The sequence below is a fragment of the Ursus arctos genome, unplaced genomic scaffold (assembly GCF_023065955.2).
Source record: "Ursus arctos isolate Adak ecotype North America unplaced genomic scaffold, UrsArc2.0 scaffold_16, whole genome shotgun sequence".
NCBI lineage: Eukaryota > Metazoa > Chordata > Mammalia > Carnivora > Ursidae > Ursus > Ursus arctos.
Genome location: NW_026622830.1, coordinates 14,376,190 through 14,399,689, shown reverse-complemented (window position 1 = coordinate 14,399,689; position 23,500 = coordinate 14,376,190). Strand labels below are relative to the sequence as shown.

The window sequence follows — 23,500 nt, the reverse complement described above, 5'->3', positions numbered from 1 at the left end:
ATCAGGGTAGGGGTCCAGAGTGTGGGAGGTGGAGTCAGAGCCCTGGAGTTGAACCCCTACAATGATATCCATTAGCTGGGTGGCCTTAAGCAAGTCTTAAACCCAGTTCCCTTCTGGTCTGGGTAGGGGGTGCTTTCAGGCGGGGTGGGATGTACAGTGCGGGGAGGGGTCCGGGCAGTGCTGGAGGCCTTGCAGGGGGACTGCGAGAGATGGCAGGGTGGGGGCGAGTGCGGGGTAAGGTCATGAAGAGCTTTGAGGGATCAACAAGGAATGGAGGCCACAGGTGATGGGGAGCCATGCACAGTTCTAGTGCCCGAGGCTGACATGATCGGAGCTGAGCTTCAGGAAGATGGTGATGATGGAGGGGAGAGACAGGAGGAAGGGAGGCCACAGGGGGCTGTGCAAGGCCAGGGAGGCCTGAGGCTCATCATTGTCTGACATGCTGCCCATCCCCTCCCCTCCACCTTCCCAGTCCATCCGGCGCCTGATGGAGGCAGAGAAAGTGAAGGGCTTCTGCCAGGTAGTGATTTCCTCCAACCTGCGTGACGGCGTGTCGCACCTGATTCAGTCTGGGGGCCTCGGGGGTCTGCAGCACAACACTGTACTCGTCGGCTGGCCCCGCAACTGGCGGCAGAAGGAAGATCATCAGACGTGGAGGAACTTCATTGGTAACCGGGGCAGGCCGGGGGGCAGCGGGGGCTGTGGGTTCTCCTTCTCAGGCCTGGGTGCTCTTTCCCAGACGTGACAGGTGCGGATTCTGCACCTGCAGGTGTCAGCATTCAGAGCTGGCCACATGCCAGACGCTGCGCCAGGTGCTGGGGACTCAGGTGTGAAGGAGATAGTCTTGGGCCCTGCAGAGCTGGCAGGGAGTCGGTGGAGGGCCGTGGAAAGAGCTGCAGCTGCGAAGTCAGAGAGGCCCGGGTCTATATCTCGCCTCGGGCTGTGTGATGGTTCACAAGTGACTCACCCTCTCTGAGCACTAGATTCCTGGTTATAATATAAACACTAACATTTGGAGACTGTGTTCTGTGTGCCAGACCAGTTGAGGCTTTCTCTGAGGCTCTCATTCTCTCAGCAGTCCCGTGAGGGCTAGTCCCTGTTATCTCCGCTTTACTGGTGTGACGCGGAGGCACAGAGAGATCGAGGAGTTTGCTCTAGGTCGCACAGCTGGTACCTCTAGAGGCTGCGCTGGTGCCTCCAGGCTATTCTGTGTCCTTAAGAGATGGGTCGTAGTTAGAAGGCAGTTGGGAGGATAAACGAGGCCGTGCACAGAAGAGCTCCTAATAGGAAGGGCAGGTGGTGTTAATGCCACTTGACAGGTGGGGAAACTGAGGCCCAGCGAGATTGAGAAGCTTTCCCAAATCCAAACAACAATGAAGTGTTGAGACCTACGTGGATGCTGGTTTTCTGACGACTCCGTCCAAGGCCGGGGTGGGGGAAAGCGGGCGTGGGGCGCTGGGTGCCAGGAGCCTCTGTGGCTGCTGCTTGGTGCGGGAAAGGGACCAGGGTCACTGTGTTCCCATCTGGCCCTCTCCTTGGCCTTCCCAGAGCTGGTCCGGGAAACCACAGCTGGTCACCTGGCCCTGCTGGTCACCAAGAACGTTTCCATGTTCCCTGGGAACCCTGAGCGCTTCTCCGAGGGCAGCATCGATGTCTGGTGGATCGTTCACGACGGCGGCATGCTCATGCTGTTGCCTTTCCTGCTCCGGCACCACAAGGTGAGCGCGGGCGTGGCTCAGGGGCTCTGGCCAGGGGCCAGCCTCCACAGGAAGCGGGGCTGAGATGTTGGGAACTGATGGGGTCCCCTCTTGCAGGTGTCCTTGCATTGTAGAGAGAGCAACGCTTAACCCAGGCAAGGGATGCTTTCTTGGGGGACCCTTCCCTAAGCAGGGGAGTTTTTATGGGGAGTGGCCACTGAGATAGAGGATTTCGGGTCTGCGTGTAGGCGTGGGAAGGTGGGCGGGAAGGGCGAGGGACAGGGTCCTCTCTAGGTGCTGGCTCTCGATCTCCTCACTGCATCTGGGCTGGACCTTTCTGGGTCCCCTTCACTCCTCCAGGTCTGGCGGAAGTGCAAGATGCGTATCTTCACGGTGGCCCAGATGGACGACAATAGCATCCAGATGAAGAAGGACCTGACCACCTTTCTGTACCACTTACGTATCACAGCGGAGGTCGAGGTGGTGGAGATGGTGAGTGCCCTAGGTTTTGGAGTCCTACCTGGCCCTCTTTCCTCTTGGCCCCAGTACCGAAGAGGGCAACCCTCAAATTCCATGAGCTTATGATGGTGGATCCCCTCCCCAACCTGATCCACCTCTTAGCCTCTCACATAGTCACCCAAGAGTCAGTCTACCCATCGATCCATCCGTCTCTCCCTCCCTCCCTCTCTCCTTTCTAAGAATAGCCATGTCGTTACATGTGGGGCACTGTCTCATGCACTTTATAGATATTAATTCTCACGGCAACCCATGAAACAGATAAAACTATCAGCATTTTCATTTTACAGATTAGGAAGCCGAGGCACAGAAAGGTTAAGCAATTTGCCCAACAGTACACCTAAGTGGCAGAGGCAGGGTTCAAACCCTGGCAGGCTGGGTTCAGAGCCCACGCCCCCCACAGAGCCCCTCATCCATCCTTTCCCTCAGTTTATCTACCCATCCACCCATCCGTCTGTGTATTCATTAATGTATTCATTCACTCAGCCCCATTCATCCATATTTGTATTCATTCATCACTGTGTTCCTTTATAAAATGTCTTCCCTTTCTCCATTCACCCAGGTAATTAATTAATCTACTCATTCATTAATTCACCCATTCATACGCCTGGTCCTGCGTTGGGCTGAGCAGGGAATGAGCTGCATTGCCTTCAAGGAGCATCGCCCTCTGCTTCGTCCTTGCCTCCCGCAGCTATTGGTTAAACTAGGTCATTAGCTAGAGAAGCCCTGGGCTGGCAGAAGGAAGGGGGTCTGCCTTCCTTCCCTTGGCCTTGCCCCTGAACTCATGCTTTCCTCCCGTGCCCCTGTCACTCTGCCCCCGTCCCTGCCCGCCCACAGCACGAGAGCGACATCTCGGCTTACACCTACGAGAAGACCTTGGTGATGGAGCAGCGTTCCCAGATCCTCAAACAGATGCATTTAACCAAGAATGAGCGAGAGCGGGAGGTGAGGTTGCCCTGGCTGGGCTCCCAGCTCTGGGTCTGCACAGTTGGGAGGGCCCAGGGCTCGCACTCCTGGCCACTGGCGCCGTCTTCACCCTAGAGTGTTACTCATCACCCTTCTCCCCCTCGAGCCCACCTCCCAGCACCGGGCTTCCTCGCAGCAGGGGCCCACTGCAGTGGGCCGGCCACGATGCCGAGGGCTTTGGCCTGGGTGACGGATTTCCCCCTCTGTATGTGACTTCTGGGGCCCAACAAAGAACAGTGGAAGCTAAGTATGGATGGATGATGATTCCTCAGGGGTGTGGGCTGCGAGTTGGGGGGACAAGGGGTCATGTGATAGACCCCGCCAGAGTGGGTAACAGATGGCTATTTAGGGACGTAGCTAACGGTGGGAGTTGGGGGCACACTCCTAGGGTGTCGTTGAAGAGTTCTCAGGCGCAATGAGTAATGTGGGACCACTAGTCCCCAGGAGTTGGGATGAAAGCCCCCACCCCAGAGAGTGGAGACCTTGGGGAAATGAGCGATGGTGTTCTGGGACTGGGGACTGAAGAGCTCTTGGGGGCAGGTGACAGGGTGCCTGTGGAGTAGGTGGCAGATCCTGGAGATGAGGGTGACAGACCGTGGTTGAGGGGGTCTCCTGGGTGTGAATAATGTATTTCTCAGGTTGGGGTTAATGGATCCTCAGGGGAATGGGTGATGGGTACCTCTTGGAGCTGGGAAGGGTGAACACTCCAACGATGTGGTCCCGGGGGTGATCGTAAAAAAAATGTAAGAAATGGCAAGGGCACTGACCAATCAGAATTGGCCCTGCGCTAAGAGCCCTGAGGGGGAGGGGGGGCAAGTGTTAACCTTTTGGTTGCTGGAGGGTGGGGCGGCCGGGGCTCTGCACATGAGTTGCTGTGGCCAGGTCAGCGGGACAGCAGCTGTTTGGTGTGAAAGCCCTGCAATATTCTAACAACTGGTACGGTTTCCCGAAGTGCGCATCCGTGGCCGGACGTCAGCTCCGGCTGTCGCTCTTTGCAGGGCATGGCTGGCGAGTGAGAGCAGAGCTGGTCCTAACCCGTGTCACTCCCTAGATCCAGAGTATCACCGATGAGTCTCGTGGCTCAATCCGGAGGAAGAATCCAGCCAACACTAGGCTCCGCCTCAACGTCCCAGAAGAGACAGCTGGTGACAGCGAGGAGAAGCCAGAGGAAGAGGTGTGCAGCTGGGGTGGTCTGGCCCCAGCCGGTGCGGGCAGAATCTTCAGTCTCTAAAGGGATCACGTGCTGCTCCTTCGTTGGTCCCTCAGGTGCAGCTGATCCACGACCAGAGCGCGCCCAGCTGCCCCAGCAGCTCTCCATCCCCGGGGGAGGAGCCTGAGGGGGAGGGCGAGGCCGACCCTGAGAAGGTGCATCTCACCTGGACCAAGGACAAGTCGGTGGCAGAGAAGAATAAGGGCCCCAGTCCGGTCTCCTCCGAGGGCATCAAGGACTTCTTCAGCATGAAGCCGTAGGGGCCTGGGGGCTGGGGCCTGGGGTCGGGGGTGAACCTACAGGGTCTTTGCTCCTCATGGCAGAGCAAACAGCAGAGGAGGTCCTGGTTGGAAAGCCCAGCCCAAACCTTGCCTGGGTTCCCCCATCTGAGAGCTAGGGGGCTGGGCTGATTGCTGAGGGTCAGCGCTCCCAGGTGTAGGCAGTGAACAAATGAAGGGGGTGTGGCTGGGGGGAGCGGGACCTGTATGCACTGGGGGGTGGGGGATGGTGGCCCATGTCCTCAGTCTTTCCTTCTGACCCCTCTCTTGTTCTTCTCTTTGCTTCTCTTGTGTTTCCTGAAGGGAGTGGGAGAATTTGTAAGTGCTTCAGGATTTTTTTATTCTCTCTTCTGGGTTGGCCAGGGTCGCTGCTCTCCTCACTTTATCGTGAACACTCAGTTCGTGGTCCTGGCCTTTGGGGTCTCTGTGAATAGCCCAGTCTGGAGAGGCCTGGGGTTGAGTCGGTTGGGAGCGGCCCAGTGCGCCTGGGGCTGGGAGGGCACTGGGTCCAGCTCACGCGCCTTCCTCCCCTCTGCCTCCCCTTTCACCCCGCCCCCCCCCCCTCCGCTCAGGAACCAGTCCAACGTGCGGCGCATGCACACGGCCGTGCGGCTGAACGAGGTCATCGTGAAGAAATCCCGGGATGCCAAGCTGGTTTTGCTCAACATGCCTGGACCTCCGCGCAACCGCAACGGTGACGAAAATTGTATCCTGGAGCTAAAGCGGGGGTTGGGGAATCGAGGCGACGTCAGGGGGCCGGGGTCCTAGCCCTGGGATGGAAGAGCTTAGCCCGTTTCTGCTTCAGTTACGTCGGACCCGGACGCGGGCCCAGGGTTCCCAGGCGCCGATCGCGACCCCCATTCCATCGGGGTGGGGGGGGGTGGAGATGAAGAGGACAGTCTTTCTCCTTGACGCGCGCTCAGACATGGAGTTCCTCGAGGTCCTCACGGAGCACCTGGACCGGGTGATGCTGGTCCGCGGCGGCGGCCGTGAGGTCATCACCATCTACTCCTGAGAGCCAGGACCTGCCACCCGGGCCCGAGCGCGCCCGGCCGGCGGCCCCGGAGCCCTCGCCGCGCCCCCCGCCGCTGTCACCGTTTACATACAGACCCTGTGCCCGCGCCCTGGCCCCTTCCCTCGCTGCCTGAAGCCCGGAGGCCACGCCACTCGGGGCTGACTCGGAGAGGACAGCCCCGCGCGGAGGCGGGAGCTCGAGCGCCCCTTTGGCGCGTCGCTCCGCGGGCCCGGCCTTGCCCCGCGGGAGGAGACGCTGCAATAAGGCCGGGGAGGCGCGGGGAGCGGAGGCGCGGGGTCGAGAGGAGCCCCGGCGGGCCTCGCGGCCCCGTCCCCTCCCCCGCCCCACCCGGTCCTCCTCGGCGCCCCGTCGCGGGCTCGGCTCCCGGCGGCCCGAGGGCGCGCGGTGGGGAGGCCGCGCTCGGCCGGATCCGCAGCCCCTCCGCGCGGGGCCGCGCCTATACATAGTGTACAGGAGACATCGCGTGTATTTTTAACGTCCCCATATTTCTGTGACTAGAAGCGCAACGGACTTCTCTGCTCGCCGCTGTCGAGCTCTCCCGCTGGGGGCGCCCGGGGGAGGCGGTGGCCTCGGGAGGCTGGGTTTTCCTGGACGTCCGCGAGTTTGGGAGCAAAAGTGCTTTCGGCCCAGGCGGGAGTCGCGGTCCTGGCCCCTCGGCATCCCCGCCCCGCTCTCGCCTCCTCGCCCTTCCCGCGCGCCCCTGGCTTCCGACCTTCCCGCGAGTTCTTTTCGGAGATGGGGTGAGAGCAGTGTCCGGCTTTTCTGGATCCGCCTCCCAGCGGCTGCGGGGAAGCGTGCGGCCTCTTCTCCGCTCCCGGCGAGCAGGAGCCGGGACAGGGGAGGGGCTCCTCGGGGGTGGGGTGGGACCCAGGAAGCCCCGCCCCCGTGCCTTCGCTGGGGGAGCAGGCGGCGCTCCTCGTCGGCTTGTCGCCTGCTCCCCCTATCACATGGCTCCTCGCCAAAGACTGAAACCGGGGAGCTGGAGGGCGTCCCCTCCCCGGAGTTGCGTCCCTGGGACAGGCGAGGGAGGAGGGGGAGCGATTTGGGTTTAGGGGCCAGACCCACCGGGGAGGCTCCAGCGTTGCCCCTGATGTTCCCTCTCCTGTCCCTATCCGGCAGCTGGCAGCTCCGGCCTCGGGGACTCAGCCGCCTTCTCCGCGTCCCGAGGCCGGGCCTCGCTGCCCAGCAGCGGCCTCTAGCTGCGTCTCCCAGGCACCTGGGCCTGGGGGAGGGCTAGAGTCGCCATGTGCTTTGTTCTTAGCGCCTCTCTGCCCTCCTCCAACTAGGACCCAAGGCCTTTGGCTTCTCCAACTCCAGTCCGTGGCGCTTTTGCTCCAAGCAGCCCGGTCAGAGGCGCCCTCTATCCCTGGAGAAGGCGCATTGGGCGGGTTCCCTTCCCCCGGGGCACGTTACTAAGGGGGACAGGCACTGCATGCTCGTTCCAGCGCCCTCTGGGACTGGGTTCGGTACCTCCAGCCCCAGGGCCCTGACATTTGCACCTAGTTAGACGACCTGCCCACCTCCCAGAGCTGGGGCTACTGGGTACTCCTGACCTCACCACCTCCTTCCCTTTGAGCCCAAGGCAGAGAGCTGGAGCTGTTGCCATCTATAGACGGGGTCAGGTGTGGCTGGGGGTAGGTCTGGATAGCTGCCTGTTAGGCCAAGCCCTCTGAGATTTGATGAGGGGGCCAGATAGACTCTTCAGAAAGTTGGAAGTACTAAGGCACCAGCCCCCCGCCCCCCGCCCCCCCTGCATCTTCCTAAAGACCGCCCTCAGAGAACCCTGGGGGCCTGAACATCCCAGGCTAAAGTGGTGGGCTGGGCAGAAGGGGAAGGGGGCTGTAACAACACCAATTAGGGAACCAAAGTTGCACTCTCTGGGCCCAAAATGTCTGGTTGGCAAGAGCAAAGTTTCCGTTGATGAAGACAAATGTCCCATAAAACCCGAGTTTTCTGTGCTACATGTGCAATATTTGTTATGAATGTTATCACAAGTCATTCATCAAACTATCTTTATAATCATTGTAGCTAGATGTTTCATGTCCATTCAAGTGACTTTTATTCCGAGTGCAATATTTCAATAGCCTTGTAGTGATAACTAGTGTTGCTTTTGTTTTAGACGATCTATGTGCAGGGCAATGCAATGAAGTTGAAAACCCTTGTAAATAGGAGAGGTTGCAAACCAAATCAAGATTATTTATTACTATTATTAGGCCTGCCTTTAATTTTCAGTGTGTTTCAGTATTCTGCATTCTGCCTCAGTATTGATCTTGTGTTCTTTGTGCCAATACGGAAAGGAGCGCGTTGGTTCTTTCCTTTATTGTTGAATGCTCCCATTTAATGCTTTACAGCTTTTACTGTATTTTTTAGACTCCCGTCTGCACAAAATGCAATAAAAATAATTTTATTATACCCTTCACAGCCTGAGGTGTGTTGTTTGGACACTCGAGGGGAAAGGGTGAGTAGGTGGGAAGAGGGGTGGCTCTTCAGGAGCCTCGCCACCTCATCAAACCCTGTCACTGGCAGAAGGGGGCTGGGCTGGTCCTCCAGGTTTGGCCGCGTGGGCTGTGTTCCGGCAGCTGTGGGGCCCTGTCGTGGACAGCGCTGCCATCATCCTGAGAACAAGCACTCAACAGGTCAGGCTCAGCGCTGTCCCCAGCCCACCGGAGGCCTCGTGCCAGTCACTTCGCCGCACCCGCCTGGCGGGTCTGGCTATTCAACGCTCCTCCAGGCTCCCACAGCTTCTATGACTCTGTGGTTCTGCCAGCTCCTCACATAACGGGGCAGAACAGAGGGTGGCAACGGGGACGAAATCAAAACAGAAGAGTGCCCCACTCCCCTGGCTAGTGGCCAGCAATGACTCCTCAGGGTCCCGGTTTCTTTCCCTCGAGTAAGAGGGTAAGCCTGCCGCCACACTGAGTACCGCGAACACGGATGTGTAACACGGCATCCTGAGCCGGCGCTCTGAAGCTCTGCACTGTTATCACAGCTCCTAAGCAGGTGGGATGCATGAGGAAAGCCCAGGGTTAGGTCTTCAGGCCTGACCACAGGAGGACAAGAGGGGGCAGACCTCACGGCAGTCCGAAAGCAGTCAAGGCTCCATCAGGGACCCTCACCTTCTGACCTTGGGAGGGGACGCCCCTGCAGACACTCACACCCCAGAAAGACAACACAGGTTTTACTTTTTCATTTTAATTAAAAAGTAATCATCTCATCTTATTAACAACACAGAATTCCAAAGAGGAAAAAAAACACTCTATAACACAAACAGGTCAGAACATAAAACGCTGCCGCCTGGGGACCTTGAATTTTTGAAATCATTGTTTGCTCAGCCACTGACAGGGACTCAGCCAAGTCACTGCGCTCCCTCGTCCCTGCCAGCGGCCCCTTGAGACTGCGATCCACAGGGCTCTAACGAGCACCATCCCTAGGGAGAGGGCAGCTTCCTTTGGCTCCATTTAGAGCAGCAGCCAGAAGTCCTCCCTCTAATAATTTCACTCTGGCTCAAAAGTTATCAACAGCCACCTGTATCAAGGATATGTCCAGCTACCAGAAGTCTGACATCAAAATGGTCCCTACCTCCTGCTTCTCAGAAAACAGAGTAAGAATCCAGATGAAAATAACCTGATTTCTGAGCCAAAAGCTCAAAACAATCACTGAAAGAAATGGGTGTCCCGTGCCAGAGTCTGGAGCTGCCTTCTCAGAGCCTCCATGAAACTGGCCTGGAGAGGGAAAGGCTGACAGAAATGTTAAGGGGGTGAGAGTGGTCAGGGTCCAGATTCACAGTTCTTGTTGAACTGCTGGTGACTGGAGCTGTTCAGCCCATTGGAGATCCTCCAATGAAATGAAGAAAAAAAAAAAAAAGAAAAGAAAAGAAAAGAAAGCCCTAAACCAACAATCCTGGATGCTGCAGAAAAGTGCATGCTTCTGTGGCTGCCACGGATACTTCTCGACAACTCCAGAGCAGCTGATCTATGAATCCTCAAGCAGATGCCATACATGTGGGATGGGAGGCACGACGACGGCACCGTGCTGGCCAAGCCCACGCTGGTCCTCTGCAACCCTAGGCAGGAGCTGCAGACCGGAGCTTGAGCGAAGCTGGAACACCTTGGTAGATTCACAATGAACAAAGGCGGTGGCGAATGACACGAAAGTGCCGTTCCAAACTCAGCCGATCGGGCTTGGCTTCCTCCTGCCCCCCCCCACCCCCAGATCCAGCGGACAGAGAGACCAGAGAAACCCGTGACATACAAATTGAGCTCAGACACCTATACTGCCCAAGTGACCCCAGAGATATTTATTTCCTACAAAACAAAAACCAGAAACAACAGAAAAAGATACACCCCCAAATGCAGTATAAACTCTGACTCTGGAAGGAATAAGCAACACAGCCTTGGGCAGAAGAGAGAGCAGGTGGTAGAAACATTCGATGTAGACCTGGAGAGGCGCAGAGAACATCTTCCAAATAACTCTATCTGAACGCAGTAGGTGGGAGGCCAGGGGATGACGGGACTGGGGACAGTTGAGAGACTGAGCCTCAGTAATGCCTCTGATAAGATCCCATCGGGGCCGGGGGCCGCCCCACCTGTGCTGTGGTTTGGCTAACCAGGTGGGAGAGAGCAGGGCCACTCTGGATCAGGGTGTCCAGAGCCTTCTGTACACTTGGATTGTCAAAGTTGATACCTGTGGAAGACACAGGCCTCTGGCTAACCATGTTGCTGGCAGATGCCAGGCGACTGGAAGGTTGGCCAAAGAGCCCTTGGGAAGGAGCCCCAGGCCTGGGGCCCATGTTCCGAGCAGATCCCGCCTGTCCCAAAATGTTTGGAGGCTGATTGCCAGAGGCCTGTGATCTTTGCTGAGGCTGGCTGTTCGGTGCTGTGGAAAAATTCTGGTTCTGGGTGTTTCCGGCAACAACTGAGGGGGACGCAGAGCTGCTATTGGCCATAACCGTACCACTATTGAAGAGGCTGAGGATTTTGGCCTGAAGCTCTTGCTGGGAGGTGGGGGGTGCAGCTGGATTGGGTGTAGCAGAGGGGAGCACTTGGCCGCTCTGGAGCGGTTGGGAGCTTGGCTGTGTCTTCAGCGAGGCACCCGAGGTCGCCCCGAGTGGTTGGCGGGAAATCGGGCCTAAAAGACAGAAGGCGGAGGTATGCAGTTGAAAGTACCCTCCGTGGGCAGGCGGCTTAGCAGCCAGGGAAGAACAACAATCACTGATCACATCAATCACATAATGCACAGACTATAACATCAATCTCCCAGGGAGCTACTTCACGGTATGTGCTGTCTCCAGGAAACAGCTTGGGTGCCCCAGAGAACAACTTAAGGACAAAAGGGCATCATCCATCTGCGTTACCAGGTGGCCAGCAACCCCAGCCCACCCATCACCACGTTCGCTACAGGGACTGGAAATCAGTACCCAAATCTTAAGTTATCATTACATCAGCAAGGACAGCCCGTGGGAGAACCCAGGGCGTGGGCTCGCTCCCCTTACCCCTCAAAGAGCCTGGGCCTGCCACCCTCCCAACAGAGCCTGGGGGTTAGAGAAATGCAGAGTCAGAACTTCACCTCGGCCCTGCCACGTAGCTCACCAGGCAGAGAGTCGGCGCTGCTCCTCATGAGGCGCTCCTTCCGCTCTCGCAGGTAGTCGATGATCTTGTCGGTCTCCTCGGCAGTGAGGTACCTATTATCTGCCAGGAGGTTGAGGAGGCTTTGGATGGCCGGAGGGTGCCCCCCGCGCACCCCTTCCTCGGGGCCTCCGCGCTCCCTTTCTTGCAGGATGGCTTCATCGGCCATCTTGGCTGCCTGTCTGGCAATCTCCTCACGTTCCTTCTCCCGACACTCGTTCTTGTAGCGCTCATAATTTCGGGCCACCAGCACCATGGCGTCTGCCTGGGGCATGTTGCGATGCTCTACAGGAGAGAACGACAGGAGTTATTTTCTCCCCTGACACACCGGAGTGCCCACCTGCTGGACTCTACCAGGCCTTTCCTATCCTCAAACCCACAAGAAAACCATTTTGGTGACAAAAAGCCTTGGGATGGGGGGGGGGGGGCGGAGATAAAGGCTGGGAAGATAAGTGAATAGATTTCTTTGGTGGGGAACACACACCTCTCACAGAGCTGGTTCTTTGGGGGAATTCCTAGATCACAGACTTGTAGCAAAAATCAAAGAAACATGATAGTCTCCCGCAGATTCAAAAAGACCACATAGGGAATAACCATGGGAGGCAGGCCGCAGGGGGCCAAAAAAGGCCTTCTGTAAAGCCTGGCTCTCCACTGGGATGCTGGGGATAGAGCCGGCCTACTGTTTGTGAATTCACCAGTTCGAAGGTCATGGACTAAGATCAAATGTAACCCTAAATAACCTCCTCTCCTCGCTTGTGGGCAACATGACTTATGGGGGGTGAGAAGCCTCAGAACTTTACATAAATGTCCTCACACATCCTGAGAACTATTCCTCAGAAAGACAAACGACCAAATGACCTGGCGGAAAGCCTTATGTAGCTTATGATTATGGGTCCAACTGTCAGGCAAAGAGATTCCGTGTGTGGCGGGAAAAGGGAAAAGTCTGCACCGGAGGAGCAACGACCAGGACATCAGTTGGCCGAGTCCCAACATTCTGAGTGCGAAGTGCTAAAAGCGACTCCAGGGAAGGGCTTCGAGGACTTCCAGGGCCTCCTCCCTGCTCTCCTGCCCCTTCTACTTCTCCAGCACACTTGCAGATAGTATCCTCATCGCCTGCTGTGTTCTCTGTCCCTTATCACGAAGTCTGGTGAGAGCCAGGACTATACTGCACTCAGGGCAGTGCACCCCAGAGATGCGCCAGCACCTGTTTTCAGGGCGAGAGCCGATGGTGGCATCTCTTCTGAAGTGACTTCATGTTGGTGGCTTGAAATAGGACACAGTGGGAGCATTTACACCATGGCGATCAGCAAATGCTGTAAACCACACTGCCTCCTGCCCCCTCCCCAGAACTAGTTGTTCAATATCCGCCAGCATCCCACTGTCTCTACCTACGGGCTAAACACGTCTTCTATACAGCAGGCCCAGAACCGTATCCACTGAAAGTATCGGACAAGAAAGTGACCGTGCAAATCTCCTCCAGTGTGCTTAGAAAAGGGCCCTGCCATTTTTGAGCTGACCAATAAGTCATTTGCCCAAACCTGCTTCTTCTGAGTAAGGCATGAAAAGAATTAATGGGGGGCATCTGGGTGGCTCAGCTGGTTAAGCGTCTGCTTTCGGCTCAGGTCATGATCCTGGGGTTCTGGGATCGAGCCCCACATCGGGCTCCCTGCTCATTGGGGAGACTGCTTCTCCCTCTGCCCCTCCCCCTACTTGTGCGTGGGCGTGCGTGCTCTCTCTCTCTCGCTTTGCATTCTCTCTGTCAAATAAAGAAATAAAATCTTTAAGAAAAGAAAGAAAGAAAGAAAGAATTAATGACTGCCTCTGGAAATCTGACCCACTCAGGCCTCTGTACCTTGTGGGGTTCCAAACATGATGTTGACTGTGCAGGAACGGTGAATCTGGTGCTGCTGGGTGATGACGATAGCAAAAGGAGATCCACCCCTGCTAACATCCTCCAAGGCTTGTGACAGTGACACCTCTGTGTTGAGGAAGATCAAGTCTACTACCATGCCTAGGTCTCGTACCTTCCGCCCCACAGATTCAGCATAATCTCTGTAAAACAAACAGTATCCAGGTAGTACTCCCTGACCAACACTCAGTCTGTACATTGCTGCACTCCAGCTACAGTGTGTGCTCCTAAGGGGAGTTCAAATCTTAGTGTATCCAGTGTCTCCCTAGTGCTCTCTTCAGGCTCCAAGAATCTAGACCAATACCTTCTCTTTTACTAGTTCAGAATGGTTATGACTAGCTCAGAATGGTCACACGTAAGTTGCCAACAGCACAGTACTTAGTACCCAGGTCCTTCTCTTGGTCCTGTAGTCCAGTGGTCCTTCCTTAGACACCATCCTGCTGCCTAAGACTTTGGCATGTATCTGTCTTTGGGGCGGCTGCATAATATAATGGAAAAAAACCATGGGCTTTAATGCTACAGAGATAAGTCTGGATACCAGCCTTATCATTTACTTACAAATCTGTGAAGATTTAAGCAAATTCCTTAACCTCTTACAAACTTGTTTCTTTACCAATAGAACAGGAAGATATGGCTCAGTTCATGTCATTCCCTTGACCTTCTCTCCAACCTAAATTAGATCCTTGATGTATTTCTTCTCCTAGGGCTCATCACCAATATATCCATTTTTGTCATCTGCCTGACTAGGCTGTAAGCTCCACGAAAGGAAGGGGCCCTGCGTGCATACTCACAATTACAGCCCCAGTACCTAGCTTCGCCATATGTAAAAGAGATGAACTGAATGAATATACACGTAACATGATGAGTGTGAGATTAAAAATAATTTAAGTAAAGCGCCTAGCAAAGGGTGGTAGAGTAGGTGCTCAGAGAACGACAGCTATTCTCACGTGTCAGGAAAAAAAAGCTATCTACAGTTAAAGCAGTATCTATTTCTAAACAAGGCAGCCCAGAGCCTGGGAACTCTGCCTGCTGCTTGGTGTCTCAACACCTATTTCCCTAGTCTCTGCCTTGAAATTAGCTCTTTAACCCCAAACTGCTAGAAAACACATGAAGTTATTTGCTAACCACCTGGGGAAAGGGAACACAGCTAGTGCCAAGCCTGCATGCTGCTATGATCCCTTCAGCCTTTCCGCTCAGTCTTCAGGAAAGGTGAAAACAGGCGCGCAAAAAGGTACTGTGAACTCTGGATTGGCCAGAATGGTCTCTTAACAGTTCTGCAAGATCATGCACCTTCACAAAGAAGGCTTGGCTGACAAATGCAGAGACACGTGCCTCCCAAAGCACTGGGGACTTGGGGTTTTTCCATTAAGGGGGATCTACTGCTCTGCATGACCACCATATAGTCCCTCTTCCATCTTCCTTTGGGAAAGCACCCTTCTACGCAGTCCACATGATTCCACAGGCCTCATTCCACCTTTAGCTCTAGGAATGGGTACATAACCCAGCCCTCGTCAGTCAACACAATGCTGCTGGCTCAGGGATCAGTCCAGCGAGAAATAATTCCAGGCCTTTAGGTGGAAGGACTGGGAAAGAAGCTTCTGCTAAGATAAACGTCTAGGGTCAGTGCCCTTCTGCCTTTTCAAGTAGAAAGCACGCCTGAGAATGAAGGTGACACAGAGACCAAGTCTTGATGACATGGTTTGACCCAGGATGTGGCCATACCCAAAGTTCCCAGTCAAGCAAACTGAAAATTTCCCTTTGGGGCCTAAGCCAGTTTGCAAGGGCTTTTTTGTCAAGCCACAACTGACAAAACTCTGGCTAAACACAGGAGAGCAATGCTAGAACACACAGCCCAAATTCAGTGGGTAGAGCTGCCAAAGGAAGTCTTAATTAATTTCTCTTCTGAACTTTCTCCTTACTCAGGAGAAATAGCCAAAGGATTCTTACTTAGTCTGCTTGTTGACCACAATCACTGAACAATCAACAGGTCTCTCAGCATCAAAACGTCTCTGGATTTCCTCAAAATATTGACGATAAAGTTCTTCTCTACGCCGTTCCTCACGTTTCAAACGCTCTGTAAGACACCAACAAGGAAAACTGAAATATGGACTGTGACTTTCTATAAAAATAAGTCACATTTATTTTGTGACTATTGTGAATCCCAAACTACTTGTAGGCCAAGGTCATAACATACACATACTCTCTCTCTGAATTACTCTTCTGGACTACCTCCTAAAAATAGCCAGTATTATTGTTTCTTACTATTATAAATTCACTGAAATGGAATGGTTGGATTAGAGGGCATGGGCACTTTAGTGTGTCATCTGATACACACTACACCGAGGCTGTTACTCTAGAGAGGCTGTTCCTGACTTATTCCTTCACAGGGGTGAATCACCCAGTGCTATTTCTCCACATCTTAGTCAACACTGGGTATTCTCATTTTTGAAAATTCCTGCCAAATTGGTAGGTAAAAGATGGTATTTTGTTATTATTCTAATTTATACTTTGAGGACAACTATTGAAGACCCTTATTGACAGGTATTTGTAATTTGTTCTGAAAAAAAAAAGAAATCATTCAGTAAAGTTTTATTACAAATTAAAAATGAGATTCTTCATTCAACTATGAAATAATTTAAGAAGTCTTTAAAGATGTACTGAGAAAAATGAGGCTTTGAAAAAAATGTTCGTCTTTATCTAAAAAAGAGATACTGTTAGATGAAAATTCTATATAAAACAGAAAACCCACATGATGCACAGACAGTGTAAACAGTTGTAGTTATTTTGTTAACAGGCAAAAAGCAAGCACTTAACCCTCTTTAGCTCCAATCTTTTGTTCATTTCTTACTGCTGGAATCTCATAATCATTTCTTCTTGTTACATGACTAAACCAGATGACGGTATTAATTTGCATTTTATAAATAATTTTCAAGCTGAATTTCCCTACATATTAGCAGGGTATTTGTATTTCTTCTTTTTGTGGACTGCTTCATCAAGACATTAGTCCCTTTCCAGTTGGTTTTATGTTTTCTGTTTCATTTGTCAAGTCTTTCACTAGTAACAGAAATAAACTGCTGCTTTACCTTTTGCACGAGACTGAGTTTCTGGGCCTGGAGGGCCTCGTCCATCAAAACTATCTCTGTAGCGGTCAAAGTAAGCGTCCTCCTTCCTCCTGCAATAGTCATCCATTCGCAGGTATCGGTCATAAGAGCTTTCTCTCCTGAAAAGTGAAAGAGATTCGCACAAAGTTGAAACTCACTTATGCTGCAAAACTCAGATACAGAGAATTCTTCAACACCCACTCCTCTGTGAGGAAGCAGCACAGTAAGGCAGGACTTTGGAATTAGACAAATGAGGTTTGTTTCTGAGATTCACCGCTTAGCAGCTCTGTGGCTGTGGCGATGTTAGCCTGCTTCGCAAAATGACTGGGGGGATGTGCAGAAAGCTCTCTGAACAGTCCTTGGCTTAAAGTAAATGCAAAATAACTGATCATAACTACTGATATTAATTTTGATGCTTCCCCATCTCCTTTGCCTGTGTTTTTTAAAAAAACTATGGTTTAAAATACATACATACATATAAATACTTCATTTAAATACACAAATAAATTTCTCATCACCTTGAATGGAACACCCAAAACAGAAACTCTGTACCCTTCAATCAGGAACTCTTCACTTCCCTCCCTGTAACCGCTAATCTATTTTCTGTCTCCATGAATTTGCCTTCTCTAGATATTTCATGTCAGTGGAATTATACAGTATTTGTTCTTTTGAGTCTGTCTGGGTTATTTCATTTAGCATTATGTTTTCAAAGTCCATCCTTGGTGTAGCAGGTGTCAGAATTACCTTCCATTTTATGGCTGAATAATAGTCTACTGTGTGGATGTATCACTTTTTTTATTCATTCATCTTTTGATGGACATTTGGGTTTTGTCCACCTTTCAGCTACTGTGAAGAGTGCTGCTATGCACATTTACATACAAGTATCTGTTTGAGTCCCTCTTTTCAGTTCTCTTGGGTGTATACCGGGGAGTGGAACTGATGGGTCCGAGTAATTCTGCTGCATTTAATGTTTTGAGGAACCTCCCACCAACCATTCTTCACAGCAGCCACACTATTTTACATGACTACCAACAATGTATGAGGGTTCTTTCTCTCCATACCTTGCCAATACTTGTTACTTTCTTTTGTTGTTTTCCTTAATAAATGATTACAGCCAACCTAGCAGGTATGACGGGGTAGCCCACTGGGGCTTTGATTTGCATTTTCCTTTTGACTAGTGATGCCGAGTGTTTTTTTCCGGACCTACTGGCCATGTGTACATTTTCCCTGTTTCTGCACTGCCAAAACAATTCCATCTTTTTTTCCCATTTGCACAATGCTGCCTTTCACAGGTCACATGGAGAGATCCAGATTCATTCGCTAAGCATAATTCATCAAACATTCACACATGCAGCAAATATTTATTGAGTAGCACATCTGCCACTTGCTAGACATCGGACATATAAGGCTGATAAAGTCACTGCCCTTACAGAGCCTTCAATTAGTTCAGCAGAACACCCATAAAAAAGACTGTCATAAAAAAACCAACAAAAATCCAAGCAGATAGCTGTATATGTACCTGTACATGGGCTCTCGGGAATCTCTCATATCTCTGTATCTGTCGTACATGGGGTCCCGGTGATCTCGAAAATCCCTAGAGTCTCTTAGATCACGAAAGTCTCTAAGGTCTCTCATGTCCCGAGCATCACGCATACTTCTGCTGTCTCTGTGATCCCGAATGTCTCTGCTATCTCTGTGGTCCCGCAAGTCTCGGGGGTCTCGCATGGCTCTGCTATCACGGGCATCCCGGCCATTTCTGCCATCCCTGGGCTCTCTCCTTGGACTTCCTCGGATTGGGGATCTATCACGTCTTGTATCTCGACCGTCTCCAAAGCCATATGGATCTCTGTGGGAGGTAGCAAGGAGGAGCTAAGACAAAGAAATTGAAGGTAGCCAACCCTTCAGCTCTTTATTGGAGGAAGTCCCCACCCTCTCCAAGCATTTTTCCCTAAACCACGGCAGCCAAACAGTGAGAACATGACTAAAATTTTAGACAGTCATCCATCTGGTCAGCAAATAAAGACTAGTAGGTTCCAGGATCCCAAAAGATTAGGACATCAAAAGAAGAATGTATGACCCAAAGCCAAAGGTTTTGACTGGGGTCACAATATTTGTCAGGGAGTAACGGTATTCTTCACGCATGCCACGCTATCATCTCAATCTCTACAGGTTTTCAAAGTGGAAGTATCTTTCCCCTAGAACCTGTTTTCTCCCACCAAACATGTTTGAAAGAGATTTTAAAAGGGGGGAAAGTTGGAGGGACCAGTAAGGGACAAGACTCATGAAGAAAAAAAAGGAGCAAATGCACAATCTCATACAAAGTAACAGTGATCATCGTTGTTGCGAAGTACAGAAAACCTCACTTAAAATATCTAGCAGGATTATCAAATTAAGGGAAAAAAAAGAAAAAGTACAATATGACACACACAGTAAAGTATAAGAACACTCAGCCTCTCTGTCTTCTCAACCTAGTTATTGAGTAGTGGTCTTTCTCAATCTGAGTTTAATGCAGAACCCGTTTTTTCTTTTTTTTTGAACAGACAAGTTTGGGCTGCTTTCATTCAATATTCTTCATGAAATATTCCATCCCATTGGAAACTAAACCTCAACATATCTAAAATTAAACTTATTCAACCCACTTTTTAGTCCCATTCCTGACTTTTTCACTTCTGCCGAAAATCATCTTCCTAGTTACCAAGGTTTAAGTTCTTGAAAGCTAACGTTGATTCTTCCTTTCCTTTCCCCATTAAGTCACTTGAATCCTGTTCACTTTTCTTTTTCATTCCTACTGGATTCACAAGTTTAATCCAAACCCTTATTTTTATGCTTGATACCAACAAATTTCCAAAACAAAGCAAAACCAAACCAAACCAAAAACCAATCTTCCACATTTCAATTCATTCAACACATAAACATTAACCATTCAAATTTCCACCTGTTACCAATTGCAGCTTGACAATCACATTTCTAGGTACCCCTCCCTAACAAATCTGGACCCTTCCCAACTACTACTGCTCCCCCATTCCTTGATCTTATGACTTAACTCACATGATCCTATCTGCTTCAGGATTTCTGTTCACAGGGTTTTTCAACTTAGAATATTTTTCCTGCACTAATGCAAGTATCACCCAATCCTCATAGGAAAGTTCATGTCCCAAATCTTCGAAGAGATCTTCTCTAATATCCCTAATAACTGTTGATCTTTCCTGCTGCTCAGCTCCTAGAGCACTTACTGTTTCTATTACTCATCTCTATCTGATATTTACCTTTTCACAACAGTGTCTTCTTGTTTGACCTACTTTAAGGATTACCACCTCCATAAAATCTGCCCTGAACTCTTGAACTTCCCCAACAAATATGCTCCTCCTCCAGCCCTTTCCATCTCAATAAATGGCACACCTACCTACTCAGTTGCTCAAGCCAGGAAAGTGAATGTCATCTTTTCCAAAGCCCCATCCGCTCTTCAATCACATTTTCAAATTCTGTTCATTCTTTCTCTGTAATTAGTATCACTTCTGTCCATGTTTCTTTATTTCCGTTAGTACTGCTGAAGGCCAACCCATAATGACCTTTCCCTAAAACCATAGCAAGAGACTTCTACCATGGGGAAAGACTTCCCCCGTTTCTGCTCTCGCCTCTTTTCTAATCTTTCTCCGTATTATTCTAGAGTAATCTCTCACATACATATAAAAAAATCTTTCACTGGTTTCCCACAGTTTTCAGAATTCAATCCAAAATCTCCAGTAAGGCTAGTCAGGTGCTGCATGGTCCTGTCTTCTCCAACCTCACCCCCTCCCCTCTGAAGTTCACCACTATCTTGCCACGCTGGCCTTTCCGCTGTAACTAGCCGAGGCTTTTCCTGATGCCTCTACTTGAGCAGCAAGAACAGATCCATACTCATTCTCTATGTCTCAGCATATGTGTCTCTTACCCCTGATTCTAAGAGTCTAAAAGTTTATTTTCTGCCCTTAAATCCTGGCCACATTTTCTCACAGCCCTGTTTTTACTTGTCATTTATCACAATTTGACATACCTATTTACTTGTGTATAACATCTGTCTGCTCTACTAGACTGTGAGCCTATGAGGACAAGGACTGTCAGCTTGACTCTCCACTATAAACCCACTATGTAGGTTTATAATGTCTGGCATGCAGCAGATGCTCCTGCATCTGTACGTATTTCTATCACTGCACTTATCACACAGTTCCGTAATTATCTCTTTACATGGCTTCTCTACTCAAGAGTAAGCTCTCCTGAAGTCTTTGGATCCCTAGGACAACAGCATGGAGTTCAGTAAATGTTTAATGAATCGAATTATTCAACCAAACTATAAGCCTCTTATGAGCAGGTGTCATATCTTGCTTAAACTTTTATCATCTACCATGATTACCCATATTAGGCGGCCATCACAATGCCATCAAGCCTGGGGGAAAGCCTCAATTTTACTTCATCCACATGGGCACAGCAAAAATAATTTAAATGCCAATTCTGCATCTATGAAAAGTCCTTGTCATATATTTTAAGGCTCACAAGTACTCTTGATTTGTGGGAGCAATCATATGGGAGATCAGAGAGTTTAAATGAGGAGGCGCTAGGGGCGCCTGGGTGGCACAGCGGTTAAAGCGTCTGCCTTCGGCTCAGGGCGTGATCCCGGTGTTATGGGATCGAGCCCCACGTCAGGCTCCTCTGCTGTGAGCCTGCTTCTTCCTCTCCCACTCCCCCTGCTTGTGTTCCCTCTCTCACTGGCTGTCTCTATCTCTGTCAAATAAATAAATAAAAAATCTTTAAAAAAAAGAAATAAATGAGGAGGCGCTAAACATTTTTCCTATTAAAGTGCAGACTAGCCAAGATTCTTTGTTTTTTCTTATTATGTCATATAATCTTCCTCACATGTGTAACATTTGATACAGTATATAATGTGGGCAAGCAGTCAGGATCCTATGGGAAGAGACAACTCTAAGTATTTTTGGACTAATGACTGGCAGATAAACCTGCCTTGGGGAGAAGTCAGAAGTAGTCGTTAGAGGTAGAATCAGATTTCAAGTGTTCTTGGCAGTCAGGGATGAGAGATACCATGAACCTGATAAGACCACAGACCACACACAAAGCCTTCGGGTGGTGGAAATGAGGGATGGGGATATGGCTAAGAACACCGAGTCACAGCGCATTATTCACAGCCTCAGGATGATTACGAATGCCATATTGTTCTCATTCTTTTGAATCCACTGAAATACCTTACTTACCTGTTAAGAGTCCATCCCTGGAGGCTGACCATAACCCTAGATTCCCAAAGTCTCGGTTCATGCTTCCAGTGTGAGAAGGCAAGCATTCCCTTTCCCTCAATGAATCTAAAGTCCATGTGCAACAAAACTACCAATTCCCTCAATTGCCTTCTGGGTAAAATGTAGAAAAGGTGATATTCACAAGGGGGAAAGACCAAAGGAACGGTGGAAGTAGGAACAGAGAAGATAATAATATGAAAAGGCAAAGCTTGTCTCCTTTCTCCAAAAGATGAGCAGTATGGCAGAAGCTGTTCTTCTAGAGACAAAAACAAAAAACCTTTTAGGTTCACTTTAGGACCCAAACAAAGATCTCCTCAGAACAGAAGGGCTCCTGCTGCTGGCCCCAACATCTTTCTCAAAACAAGAACCAGCTAACAAAAGGGAGGTACAGGGTGCAGGATTCAGAGTGCACAAGGAGGAAGACTCTGAATGAGATGCTTGACCTTAGGTAACAAGTGGGTTAAAAGCAAGTTTCTGGAGCATAATACGGTTCACAATTTCATCCCATGGCACGAGAGTGTTTTACGGGAGACCCAATGCAGTGTACCCTCAGGTACCAGGTCACTAGAAGTTAAAAAGAAACTGAACCTTTTAAACTGAACCAGTTAAATAAATTTCAGCACTGGAGTCCACAAACGGAAGGCAGATGACAAACATCACTAGAATTGTTATAAATTTCTCATCTATTCAGCTGGGGGGAAAAAGCCAAATGCTCTTTGCCTTGAGAGAAATACAGTCATATCATTTGGAAACATTTGAGAGGTAAGAGAAGGGTGGGTGAAGGGAAAAGCCACGGCTCAGGTGGTAAGTGATGTGCTTCTGGCAGAACAGCTTCTCTTCCGGGGACCAGACATGTGCAGAGCACGAGGCGTTTGAGAGCCTACAGAGTAAGAACTGACAGATGATCGTCTTGGAAGTCTGTGATGGACTTTGAGCTCCTCCTCCTCCAGAGACTGAAACTTCAAGCCCAGGATGGTGTTCTTTGGCCTTGGCTCTACAGAATGTCAGGCAGGAAGGCCTCTGTCCTTTTTTGTCAGCATCTCCTTTCCATTCACTGGAATATTTTCCTTGGAAGGGCCAGCTTTCCCCCCCCCTCCTGAAAAAAAAACCTTCAATAGCTGTTGGTACTTCTGTTCTGTCACAGATACTGTCCACAAATATCATGATCTAAAGTGGCTGGCTGCTGTGTGATGTTGATCCCCCACCATGATGGCTCCATGTGCTACTGTGAGAAACAGAGACAACAGACTTGTGCAGAATTTTGCCATTAGGTGCTGGTAGGATATGGGGTGCAATGAGGTATCACACTTCACAGATCCAAATTTTGTAAGTGTCCATGCTTCTCCCTAGGAAGCACGCTGATGATTTTCTCAAGCACAAATAGGACTTTTCTGTTGGTAGAGGTGGCACTTTTGAGAACCGACGGCTGTTCTTCAAGTGTTAGTGTGGAGGTAATCACAGCCTGGAATCTTAACTTGTGAGGCCCACCTAGAGCTAGCGCTGTCTCATACCCGAGGAACAGTGGTTATCAAAGGAATTAGTACCGGTAGATAGAAGTGATCTTGAGCCACATAAGAAACTTGTCTACAGCTAGGATATTTCTGATGAGTCAATCCCCAGTGACTTTCACCAAAGAGGCACCAAGCCTAACATCTTTAACAAATACACGGGGAAAATTCTCTGCAGAGCTTTTGATGTAGACAAATTAGTTCTATTTGCTCTTTTTAATGTCAGACAGGAAGGTGTAGGAAATAGAGTCTCACTTGGAGGCCACATCTGTGTAGGGGTATGCTCCAAGATCCGGATTGCCAGGGTGTTGAGCTGAAGATAGAAACTGAGAACATCTGAGGTACAACCAGAATCACGGTCCAGTCTCTGAAG

The 23,500-nt window shown here is 50.5% G+C and overlaps 2 protein-coding genes across 5 annotated transcripts in view; one reads left to right on the top strand and one right to left on the bottom strand.

Moving 5' to 3' along the window:
- The window catches only part of SLC12A5 (solute carrier family 12 member 5), a 34,355-nt gene extending 28,590 nt beyond the window's left edge, over positions 1-5,765 (top strand). For both annotated transcript variants that reach the window (XM_044385625.2, XM_026503636.3), the window contains exons 18-26: positions 473-668; positions 1,549-1,718; positions 2,058-2,189; positions 3,051-3,158; positions 4,231-4,353; positions 4,446-4,645; positions 4,971-4,985; positions 5,240-5,373; positions 5,591-5,765. In XM_044385625.2, the coding sequence (XP_044241560.1) occupies positions 473-668; positions 1,549-1,718; positions 2,058-2,189; positions 3,051-3,158; positions 4,231-4,353; positions 4,446-4,645; positions 4,971-4,985; positions 5,240-5,373; positions 5,591-5,682 (1,170 nt within the window). In that variant the 3' untranslated portion in view covers positions 5,683-5,765. The remainder of the gene's footprint in view (positions 1-472; positions 669-1,548; positions 1,719-2,057; positions 2,190-3,050; positions 3,159-4,230; positions 4,354-4,445; positions 4,646-4,970; positions 4,986-5,239; positions 5,374-5,590) is intronic.
- Positions 5,766-8,879: 3,114 nt separating this feature from the next.
- NCOA5 (nuclear receptor coactivator 5) overlaps positions 8,880-23,500 on the bottom strand; it is a 29,916-nt gene continuing 15,295 nt past the window's right edge. For 2 of the 3 annotated variants that reach the window (XM_026503637.4, XM_026503638.4), the window contains 6 exons: positions 17,857-18,183; positions 16,320-16,456; positions 15,184-15,310; positions 13,180-13,379; positions 11,292-11,612; positions 8,880-10,830 (listed from right to left, as the gene is read on the bottom strand). In XM_026503637.4, the coding sequence (XP_026359422.1) occupies positions 10,241-10,830; positions 11,292-11,612; positions 13,180-13,379; positions 15,184-15,310; positions 16,320-16,456; positions 17,857-18,183 (1,702 nt within the window). In that variant the 3' untranslated portion in view covers positions 8,880-10,240. Of the gene's footprint in view, positions 10,831-11,268; positions 11,613-13,179; positions 13,380-15,183; positions 15,311-16,319; positions 16,457-17,856; positions 18,184-23,500 lie in introns of all 3 variants that reach the window. The other variant, XM_026503639.4, reaches the window with a different exon arrangement.